Source organism: Nematolebias whitei, chromosome 13 (genome assembly GCF_014905685.2).
Source record: "Nematolebias whitei isolate Nwh7 chromosome 13, NemWhi1, whole genome shotgun sequence".
Lineage (NCBI taxonomy): Eukaryota > Metazoa > Chordata > Actinopteri > Cyprinodontiformes > Rivulidae > Nematolebias > Nematolebias whitei.
Genome location: NC_056510.1, coordinates 25,817,923 through 25,829,403, shown reverse-complemented (window position 1 = coordinate 25,829,403; position 11,481 = coordinate 25,817,923). Strand labels below are relative to the sequence as shown.

The 11,481-nt window shown below is 42.6% G+C and overlaps 1 protein-coding gene across 1 annotated transcript in view; it reads right to left on the bottom strand.

Moving 5' to 3' along the window:
• The window catches only part of piga (phosphatidylinositol glycan anchor biosynthesis, class A), a 17,647-nt gene extending 7,624 nt beyond the window's left edge, over window positions 1–10,023 (bottom strand). The window contains exons 1-5 of the mRNA XM_037686516.1: window positions 9,914–10,023; window positions 3,577–4,051; window positions 3,227–3,497; window positions 1,680–1,812; window positions 1,293–1,425 (exon numbers count right to left, since the gene is read on the bottom strand). Of these exons, the coding sequence (XP_037542444.1) occupies window positions 1,293–1,425; window positions 1,680–1,812; window positions 3,227–3,497; window positions 3,577–4,014 (975 nt within the window). The 5' untranslated portion in view covers window positions 4,015–4,051; window positions 9,914–10,023. The remainder of the gene's footprint in view (window positions 1–1,292; window positions 1,426–1,679; window positions 1,813–3,226; window positions 3,498–3,576; window positions 4,052–9,913) is intronic.
• Between the last annotated feature and the right edge of the window lie 1,458 nt (window positions 10,024–11,481).

The window sequence follows — 11,481 nt, the reverse complement described above, 5'->3', positions numbered from 1 at the left end:
TGCCAACCTGTACATGGAGGAGGTAGAAAAGAGAGCCTTGACGTCCTTTTCAGGGACACCACCAAGTCATTGGTTCAGGTATGTTGACGGCACCTGGGTTAAAATTAAATCTCAGGAAGTCCAACATTTTACTGACCACATCAACACTGTGGATAAATACATCAAGTTCACACGAGAAGATGTAAAAAATGGCAGGTTGGCTTTCTTGGACTGTGAGGTCTCAGTCTCTGATAGAGGACATTTGCAAACTGAGGTGTACCGCAAACCCACCCACACAGACCAGTATTTGCAGTTTGACTCCCATCACCCTTTGGAGCACAAGTTAGGAGTCATCAGGACTCTGTATCACAGAGCAGACAGCGTCCCCACTAGCTCAGGAGCCAGGCAGAAGGCGAAATCCCACACAAGACAGGCTCTAGAGCGATGTGGATATCCTAACTGGGCCTTCCTGAAAGCAGAGAAGAAACCCAAACAGGACTCCAGTCAGCCAACAGGTGAAAAGGAGGAACCCAGACCCAGACCAGTGGTCATTCCATATGTTGAGGGAGTATCAGAGAAATTGAGACGTTCATTTTCTAAACATAACGTCCCAGTGGCTTTTAAACCCCAAAATACATTACGGCAAAGACTGGTTCATCCCAAAGATCCAGTCCTCTGGCACAAACTGAGTAATATTGTGTATGCTGTTCAGTGTCAGGAGGGCTGTGATCAGTCTTACATCGGGGAAACAAAACAGCCACTGGCCAAAATGATGGCCCAGCACAGAAGATCAACATCATCAGGCCAGGACTCTGCGGTCTACACTCATCTCCAGGCCAGCGGTCACTCTTTCAGGGATGAAGATATTCACATCCTGGACAGAGAGGAACGATGGTTTGAGAGAGAATACAGCACCTCAGACTGAGGAAGTCTCTCGGATGAGAGACGAAACGTTTCTACATTTTTTGTTGTTTTGCTTTGTTTTGGTTTTTTGAATGTCCAGAGGACCAGATTTAACTTTTTTAGATTTTTCTACCTGGATTATTGAGCATGCATCAGGATACCAGAGTGATCTGTGCTGAGTCTGTGTGCATCACACTGTGTTGGTCATGTTGCGGTTGTTGTTGTTATCCATTATTGTTTTTGTTGGTTTCTACTTTTTGGTGTCCTGTTATATAATCTGTTGCTGTGTGCTTGTTCTGTTTGTCCCTGTACAGCACTTTGGTGTGCTTTGTCACTGTTTAAAGTGCTATATAAATAAATTGGTATGGTATGGTAATTATAAAAACCTGTACAGTAGAGTAAGAACAGACCTGCAGCCCACAGCTGGCTCCCTCCACAATAGCCATACAGAATGCTTCAGTCAGCGACGTGTTGAGGAAGATGTGACCCTGAACCAGGACACCACGAACGTCTTTATGCTCCAGAGCCCCGAGCAGACGGACCCTGCAAAAATACAGATAACAGATTTAAGTCACATCTACAACAGTCTGTTGACACAGATAAAATAGGAAATACAGGAAACAGTGTTGGTAATATTCAGCTGATAACATACCACACTACTGATAATGGCAGAACAGATTTGTTTCCAATTTAAAAGCTTTTTCCAATTCTTTTAGTCTCATTATAACATGTTCTGAAGGAACAATGTGTTCTCTCCTTCCTAGTTAATCTAAAAATATATATTCATTCAGCCATACCTGTCATGGAGTTGGTATTTCTCTCTCACTTCCTCCAGCACGAGTCTCTTTGGCCCCTCTCCACCGATTAGGAAATGGAGATCAGGATGCTTGAGGCAAAGCTCTGGGATTATTCCACCAAGAAGATCAATTCCTGAACAGGGGGAGAAAAAATGGACTCTTATTATTACGGTTAAAGTAAAGCAACTCCCTGCTTTAAAACATGCATTGCTAAGTACAAATATATTTTTTAGATATAACGGTTGTGAGAATTTTTTGAATACCTTGGTTCCCTGTCCTGCTCTAAAATAACAGTCCTGTAAGAAATTGAGCTTTCTGAAACGGACAACGCTACATCAAAATATTATTTAAGCATATACAGGGAGATTAAACATAGTTGCTTTATTCACGCCACTAACACAACCATACTGCTAACAGCACCAAGGTGCCAACGGGACAATGATGCTAAGAGAAACCTCACTGCTAACAGTATCATGCTGCTAACTGGACCATGTTGCTAAGATAAGCTCACTGTCATCAGAACCACTCTGCCAATTGGACCATGCTGCTGTAGATTTATTTATTTTTCACTTTTGGCGCCTTGTTTCTGTATTTCTGTTGAATGCTTTGAATAAATCCTAGTTTATTTTAGTTTAGTTTATGTTAGTGCTCACATTAAACATGTAAATTATAGCCGAACAGAACCTATGAGAATCGTGCTGCTGTTGTTCGGTGTATTGTTTTGCACTATTACTGATTAGTGTATGTATATTTTAGATCTTTTAGTGTACCGTTGGGTGTTTGTTGAGGGTATATCTTAGTTAATATTTTAGATCCTTATTTACTTTTTCTTTTTACACTTTACATTTTTGCTATTTTTGGATGTAACTGGGACCCTGTGTACACAATTTTGTTCCACCTCATGTACCACATGTGATGTGAATGACAATTAAAACCTTGAATGCTTTTCATATTTTTATTGGAATCTCCAGATGGAGCTAGGAGCTTGGGACTTTTCATGCTGTTTTTATATTCTTGTCATTCTTAATAATTTTATTCAGTTCTTTTTATTGAAGTTCTTTGAAAACTGTTTCAAATGTGGCTGGTTTCTTTTACTTGTCTAATTGTTTCATTGCTAACAAAAGAAACAAACAAAGAATAGTAATGCATTTGCAATTTAGACCTTTTTTTTGGGGGGAGAATTTATCAGACAGAAATTAAACATCTTTGGTCATTTTGACAAATGAGCAACTTGCAATTTTTTAAACAACACTTTATTCTGTAAGGAGTCTGTGAACAAAACCATGGCTGAAAGTGTGCTTTTATTTTTGTCAATATTTTTTATTGTAATTTAATGTTACACAATTTACAGGTCGACGTATAAACAATTTTAGGCCTTTGTTAGAAAAATATTTGGGCTGGTCTCTGGTATCTGTTGCTTTGTCAGAAACCTTTGTCTAAAGGCTTTGGTACAAAAATGGATCCGTTTCTAGTTTCCTAAAGTGATACTACAAAATACACCTTACAGGACAAACACCACAACATTCAACACAATGGAACCTACGCACCTTTGCGATAGACGAGACGGCTGATCACAACAATTGTAATCCTGTCGTCTTGGCGCTGGGAGGGGTCAGGGGTAAAATCTGTGGGATCAACAGCATTGGGAATAACAGACACAATCTCTGGGTTGAGGGCAGCACGGAGCACCGTGTTCTCCTTACTGGTATAGGAGACGCACACAATGTGGTTAGTGTCGCACATAGAAATAGTCAGAAGCTTGTTGGTCAGCACAGAGCTGACATCAGCAAAACCGAAGAGTGAGTGGTCAGTGAACACCTAAAAATAAAAACAAGTCTCTTAAAATTTATATATCATACACAACTTTATAAAAGAAATATAAATTTGAGTCACATACTGTGTTCAGGCCCATTGTCTTGGCGTGGAATAGTGCATCATGGGCCATGGCAGAGAATGAGCTGTGTGCATGAACCACAGTGATTTGTTCCCTGACGAACACACAGCGCAGCAGTGGGAGGCTGTGGAAGCAGGTAGTGGCTGTGGACTGGTTGTACATCACCTGCAGCGGCAGGTAGTACACCTTCAGTCCATTGGTCAGGTATCTGATACCCTTCCTGTTGCCATAGGAGTGAGTGGCAATTACCACCTTATGTCCTTTTTCAATCAGACACTGAGAAAGCTGATAAATGTGACTTTCTACTCCCCCCATATTTGGATAGAAAAAGTCAGACACCATGCAGATGTTGTGCTTCCTGTTGTTGACCCTGGCAACATCTGCAGAGTCTCTCTGAGATGACGGAGCTTTCACAGCTCCCACCTTCCTTCGTTGGCCCATTGTTCAGTCCTTCTGTGGCCGTGTGCCTTTATCGAAGCTGAAACAAATAATAACTCATCAATTAATACAACATAAATGACCTGATGTAAATAATTTTGTAAATGATTTATTTTACAAAAGAACACACACAAAATTGTTAGTATATTTAAATTACTGGTATTTATAAAAACTTGGTGAAGCAATGAGTCAACTAAAAGGTTGGAGTCTATATTTAATGTTAATTCAAACAAACAAAAAAACTTTTGTTAAAATGGAAAATGCTCATGGCAGCACGGTGGCGCAACTGGTAGAGCTGCTGCCTCTCAGCGAGCAGGTCCTTGGTTCAAACCCCGGTCCAGGGGCCTTTCTGGGTGGAGTTTGCATGTTCTCTCCGTGCATGCATGGGTTTTCTCCGGGTGCTCCGGTTTCCTCCCACAGACCAAAAACATGCATGTTAGGCTGATTGGTAACTCTAAATTGTCCCTAGGTGTGACTGAGAGAGTGAATGGTTGTTTGTCTCGTTTGTCTCTATGTGGCCCTGTGATGGACTTGCGACCTGTCCAGGGTGTACCCCGCCCCTCGCACAGTGATTGCTGGACATGGGCACCAGCGACCCCCGTGACTCAAAATGGAATAAGCGGGTAAAGATAATGGATGGATGGATGGATGGAAAATGCTCATCCTATGTCCATCCATCCATTTTCTTCCGCTTATCCGGGGTCGGGTCGCGGGGGTAGCAGCTTAAGTAGGGAGGCCCAGACTTCTCTCTCCCCAGCCACTTGGTCCAGTTCCTACGGGGGAATCCCGAGGCGTTCCCAGGCCAGCCGAGAAACATAGTCCCTCCAGCGTGTCATAGGTCTTCCTCTGGGCCTCCGCCCGGTGGGACGTGTCCGGAACACCTCACCAGGGAGGCGTCCAGGAAGCATCCTAAACAGATACCCGAGCCATCTCAACTGGCTCCTCTTGACGTGGAGAAGAAGCAGCTATACTCTGAGTCTCTCCCGGATGATCGAGCTTCTCACCCTATCTCTAAGGGAGAGCCAAGACACCCTGCGGAGAAAACTCATTTCGGCCACTTGTATCCAAGATCTCATTCTTTCGGTCACAACCCAAAGCTCATGACCATAGATGAGGGTGAGAACGTAGATCGATCGGTAAATTGAGAGCTTCGCCTTTTGACTCAGCTCTCTCTTCACCACGACAGACCTGTACAGTGCCTGCTTCACTGCAGACGCTGCACCTACCCTCCTATCGATCTCACGTTCCATTTTTCCCTCATTCATGAACAAGACCCCAAAATACTTGAACTCCTCCACTTGTGGCAGGACCCCCTCCCTGACCCGGAGGGGGCACTCTACCCTTTTCCGGCTCAAGACCATGGCCTCGGATTTGGAAGAACTGGTCCTCATCCTGGCCGCGTCGCACTCGGCTGCGAACCGCTCCAGCAAAAGCTGTAGATTACGATCTGATGAAGCCAATAGGACCACATCATCTGCAAAAAGCAGAGAGGCAATCCTAAGGCCACCAAAACGGATCCCCTCAACACCTTGGCAGCGCCTAGAAATTCTGTCCATAAAATGAACAGAATCGTGACAAAGGGCAACCTTGGCGGAGTCCAACTCTCACTGGGAACAAGTCCGACTTACTGCCGGCAATGCGGACCAGGCTCTGACACCGGTCATACAGGGACCTAACAGCCCATATCAAAGGGCCCAGTACCCCATACTCCCAGACTACCCCCCACAGGGTTCCCCAAGGGACGCGGTCGAACGCCTTCTCCAAGTCCACAAAGCACATGTAGACCGGTTGGGCAAACTCCCACGCACCCTCTAGGACCCTGCTGAGAGTGTAGAGCTGGTCCAGTGTTCCACGACCAGGACGAAAACCGCACTGCTCCTCCTGAATCCGAAGTTTGACTATCCGACAGACCCTCCTCTCCAGAACCCTCGAATAGACCTTACCAGGGAGGCTTAAGAGTGTGATCCCCCTGTAGTTGGAACACACTCTACGGTCCCCCTTTTTGAATAGGGGGACCACCACCCCGGTCTGCCAATCCAAGGGAACTTCACTCGATGTCCACGCAATATTGCAGAGTCACGTAAGCCAACAAAACCCTACAACATCCACAGCCTTAAGGAACTTGGGGCAAATCTCATCCATCCCCAGGGCCCTGACACCGAGGAACTTTTTAACCACCTCGGTGACCTTAGCACCAGAGATTGGAGGGCCCGACCCAGAGTCCCCAGGCTCCGCTTCCTCAGTGGAAGACGCGCCGGTGGGATTGAGGAGGTCTTTAAAAGTATTCTTCCCACCGACCCACGACATCCCGAGTTGAGGTCAGCAGCGCACCACTCCCACTATAAACAGTGTTGGTGGCGTACCGCTTTCCCCCCCTGAAACGCTGGATGGTGGACCAGAATTGCCTCGAAGCCATGCGGAAGTCATTCTCCATGGCCTCTCCAAACTCCTCCCATGCCCGAGTTTTTGCCTCACAACCTCCTGAGCTGCATGTCACTTGGACTGCCGGTACCCATCGGCTGCTTCCGGGGTCCCACAGACCAAAAAGGCCCGATAGGACTCCTTCTTCAGCCTGACAGCATCCCTCACCGATGGTGTCCACCACCGGGTTTGAGGGTTGCCGCCGCGACAGGCACCGACAACCTTGCGGCCACAGCTTCGGTAAGCCGCCTCGACAATAGAGGCACGGAACATGGCACACTCGGACTCGATGTCCCCCACCTCCCCCCGGAACATGTTCGAAGTTCTCCCGGAGGTGGGAGTTAAAACTCCGTCTCACAGGAGACTCTGCCAGACGTTCCCAGCAAACCCTCACAACACGTTTGGGTCTGCCAGGTCTGACCGGCATCCTCCCCCACTATCAGAGCCAACTCACCACCAGGTAGTGATCAGTGGACAGCTCTGCCCCTCTCTTCACCCGAGTGTTCAAGACATGTGACCGCAGATCAGATGAGACGATGACAAAGTCAATCATCGAACTGCGGTCTAGGGTGTCCTGGTGCCAAGAGCACATATGGACACCCTTATGCTTGAACAAGGTGTTCGTTATTGACAATCCATGATGAGCACAGATGTCCACCAACAGAACACCACACGGGTTCAGATCAGGGAGGCCGTTCCTTCCAACCACACCCCTCCAGGTCTCACTGTCATTGCCCACGTGAGCATTGAAGTCCCCCAGCAGAACAAAGGAGTCCCCAGGAGGTGCATTTTCCAGTACCCCCTACAAGGACTCCAAAAAGGGCGGATAATCTGAACTGCCGTTTGGTGCATAAGCACAAATGACAGTCAGAACCCATCCCCCCATACATAGGCGGAGGGAGGCCACCCTCTCATTCACTGGGGTGAACTCCAACACACAGGCACCAACATGGGGGGCAATAAGTATGCCCACTCCTGCTCAGCGCCTCTCACCAGGGGCAACTCCAGAGTGGAAGAGTGTCCAACCCCTCTCAAGGAAACTGGTTCCAGAGCCAGAGCCATGCGTAGAGGTGAGTCCGACTATTTCTAGGCAGAACCTCTCAACCTCACACACCAGACACACCTCACTATGTCCTTGAAACTAATTTCTCTTCACTATTCAACAAGCAGCCCAATTTTTTTTTAAAAACATTCACCCTCTGTCATCAACATAAACCTAATATAGTTCTTGAATTATCCCATAGAACTCGTTAGACGCATCGTAATATTTTTAAAATGGTAAATCAAAATTGTTCAGGATGCAGAGGACAGAGTGAGATGGAGGAGGATGACTCACTGTGGCAACGACTGAAGAAGGAGAAGCCAAAATAAGTAGAAGATTTTTGTAAGAAAGAGTTGAAGATGTTAATCAACAATGTCAGTCATCTACTCTGCACCATTAGATTAAAATGTGTTAATGATCTCCTTCTTGTGTGGAAACTGACAGTCCAGTTAAAGTAAACGTAACCTAATCTCTTTGTCCAACAAAGTTGTCAGGTCCTCAGGATAGTTTCTTTGTGCTGAAACGTTTCGTCTCTCATCCAAGAGACTTCATCAGTCATCATTAGTCCGAGGAGCGACAACATATGCAGTCTTTTAAGTAGAACACTCACATATTGGGCCAACCAGTTTGAAGTTGAAAATCTGGTTTCTGGATCTAATCTAAAGGACTAATCTCTTTTATATTTTGCACAGTTATGAAGGATAAAGTACACACATTCTTGATAAAATACCAAGTTTATATGATGTAAAACATTAGCCCTTGATTAATTATTTTAAAACTACAAGTAGTCCCTCGCTACTTCGCAGTTCAATATTTAGCGGTTTTTCAAGGTAAGATTGGACAAGACGGATGAGCCATGGATTGTTTATTTAAAATAAATTATTTTAAATTATTTAGCACCTGCTAAATCATTAGGTGAAGGGAACATGTTCCCAGGAACATGTTACATTTTGCAGGGCAAAAAATAAAATAAAAGATGCCATCAGCTGGTTGCATAAGTGTGACATCCTTAAAGTAATAAAATATTGAATGCATCTAAATTAATTACAGTCTTCAGTCCTTTTAGGAATGAATCTATCAGCATGCCATATTTTGACTTGGTAATTATTACCCCCCTGCCACACCCCCACTACTACTACACTTTGGCTACAACATTCCAAAACGTTGATTTTCTTCTAGTGAAGACATTCTGTTGTTGATTTGGGGTTAAGGACCTGAACGTTTTTGTCCAAAAACAGGTATTTGCAATTGTTTATAATTCCACCCACCTTGAGTAAAACCCCAGTTCCACATGATGAAAAGCAACCCCACACCATGATACTGCCACCACTATGTTTCATTGTGGAGATGTTCTTTTGATGATCCACTCTCGTTTCTGCACCAAATGGATCTTTTGGAAATGTGACTTGAAAGTTTTATTTCAGGTTCATCAGACCACAATACACTTATGTTTTTGGCAGGTTTGATATTGATATTCATTGTACTTAGCTAGACCTGGTTTTTGTTTGTTTGTATTTGTAAGATAAAGGTTCCCTAAACTCAACAGGTTGCCACATGTACACAACTACATTATTGTATTATTTTTATTTTCAATATTTTTATCCTGAGATTGTGTGCTTGAACCCAGGTTGTGTCAGGAAGGGCATCTGGAGTAAAACAATTGTCAAATCTTTCATACAAATTTGCTCACTGTGGTGTCCCCCGAAGAGGGAGAAGCTGAAAAAAATACCGGTATTTACCCTGCAATAGATTTATTTTTATATTAGGCTGTAAAGGACATAAGTCACAATAAGTATGAAAAATGTTTAGAAATGACTGATACTGGTTTAATTTTTTTTTATGCAAACAAGTGGCCTTTTATAAGGGGTGAGCAGAACATTAGATTCGCTGTAACTTATCTAGACAGTCACAAATTGATGGCTTTGTTGGGGTCAAACAGCTGAGCAGTGATTGTCCCTTCCTACAACAAGGTTTATTTATAGGTCAATTGTGACATTATCTAAATTATAATAATGCACTGGACATGAAATACTCACGTTTCTATGTCTGCTGTATATAGACGAAGCAAACACTTAATTTAAAGCTGTGAATTTTCGTTTAAAAGAGAGAAAAAAAGGTTTTCATGACAGATTACAGTAAAATGTTACACAGTTTGTAAACAGTACATCTGTATATCTAACAAACATTGAACTTATGCACTTTTCATACTTGTCACATCTTCACAAACCGCTCTCAAAGATTGTTCGACAGGTTTTTTAACTAAAAATTTAACTGCAGAGTGATTCTGGACTTGATCAGCGTTTTTTATTAGCACAAACATAAAAACGATTCGGAACTGATTTACAAATAAACTTCAGACTAATACAATCGGGATGTCAGGTTTAACCACTGGACAAGAATTTAATTCTATGAGTTTTTATATTTTAAATATTCTCTTACCGTGAACATAAATGTGAGTTTTGTTCCAGCTTGTAAAAACGAACACCGCGTTTTTGCTGTCGATTCATTTCCACTCGCTAGCTTCGTGCGCTAGCCAGTTAGCAATAGCTGCCGGTATCACTTCCTGTTGATTGACTACGTCAGACGCAAAGAGGACGTACGAGAGCGAGCTCATTCAAGGATGGAGAAATGACGTAACGTTGGGTTGATCATTAATCTGCGCTTCTATTTTTTATTTTATTTTTTCCAGATCTGGTATTAACACGTTTTAGCTCAAACTACCATAAATTTAACCACAAAACTATTTGTTTTTATTAGAAGATGGTAGGTTATCTTAAATATTATCTGGTTAAAAATTATATCAGAAAATAGCCTATAAAGGTATAATGATTAGCTTAATAACTAGAAAAAAAAAAAACTATGAATAGAAACAACTGCGTATACAAAAATAAATCAAACACAAGGTCTATGACAAAATATTAAATTAAACAAACCAAGACAGTATTTTTTTCTTTTCCCCAAGCTGTAAAAGTCAATGCACTTTATTTATTAGCGATAAACAGGAGCAGCATTGTCACTATCTAAAAAGTTTACTTCAGGTCCTCTGCATGGATTCTTCTTAAAATACAAAAATGTTTCAACAAAGACAAACCAATCCAAAGGACCCAACTCAACTATGTTAGATTTATCTGGATTATTGAGTATGCAAAGATTAGGACACAATTCACACTGCCACAATGTTTCTTTCACATATAATCTGTTCACATTAGTAGGCAGAAAGACTCGAGAGCACGTAAGAATTGAATAGAAAGGTGTAGGAGTAAAACTGTTTTGTGACAAAACTTTCCACAAAAGGAACACAAAAGCCAACATCTCTGACAATCTTTAATTATAAGTACAGCGTCATGCTGAAATATCCACCCCTTTATCTAATGTTTTAATTTTGTTGACCTAGAACCTGGATTTTAATTGGATTTTAACTTTAATGAAAACAACAATTCTCAGATTAACTAATGAAGTTACATGAAGGATAAAAAGTTGTTTTAGAATGTTTAAAAACATATACCTTTTACTTTTGCAACCATTACTTACTATTACAGCAAACATTGTCATGGCATTTGCAACTTGTGGGTTTTTTTCAAGGAAACTCTTGCACCATCACAGCTGATAATGGATCAGTTTATATCTTCTGCTATTTCTGACTTCATGACAAAATATAAGCACATCAAAACAAGTGTATACCATGGGGCAAGCAGACGTGTGTACTGCTTTAATAAAGCACTAAATGTTTCAGATCAATCAGCTATTGGATGATCTTGAAAGTTTCTGAAATGCTACACATCTACTGGGTTTCACCTCATGCCATGATGATGAATCCCCTTTCCTGTGTCTCAGAGAAGACCAATGGGGACATAACTGGAGCTCCTGCCAAAGGACAATGGACAGTGTCACCATGTTAGATAAAACGTTGCTCTACAGCAAGTCAAAAGTGCACTTTATTTTAACAAAAAGATAGGAGCCAAATCCACAAAAGTCATTGCTAGAGCTATGTCAGAATGCAGAAGACT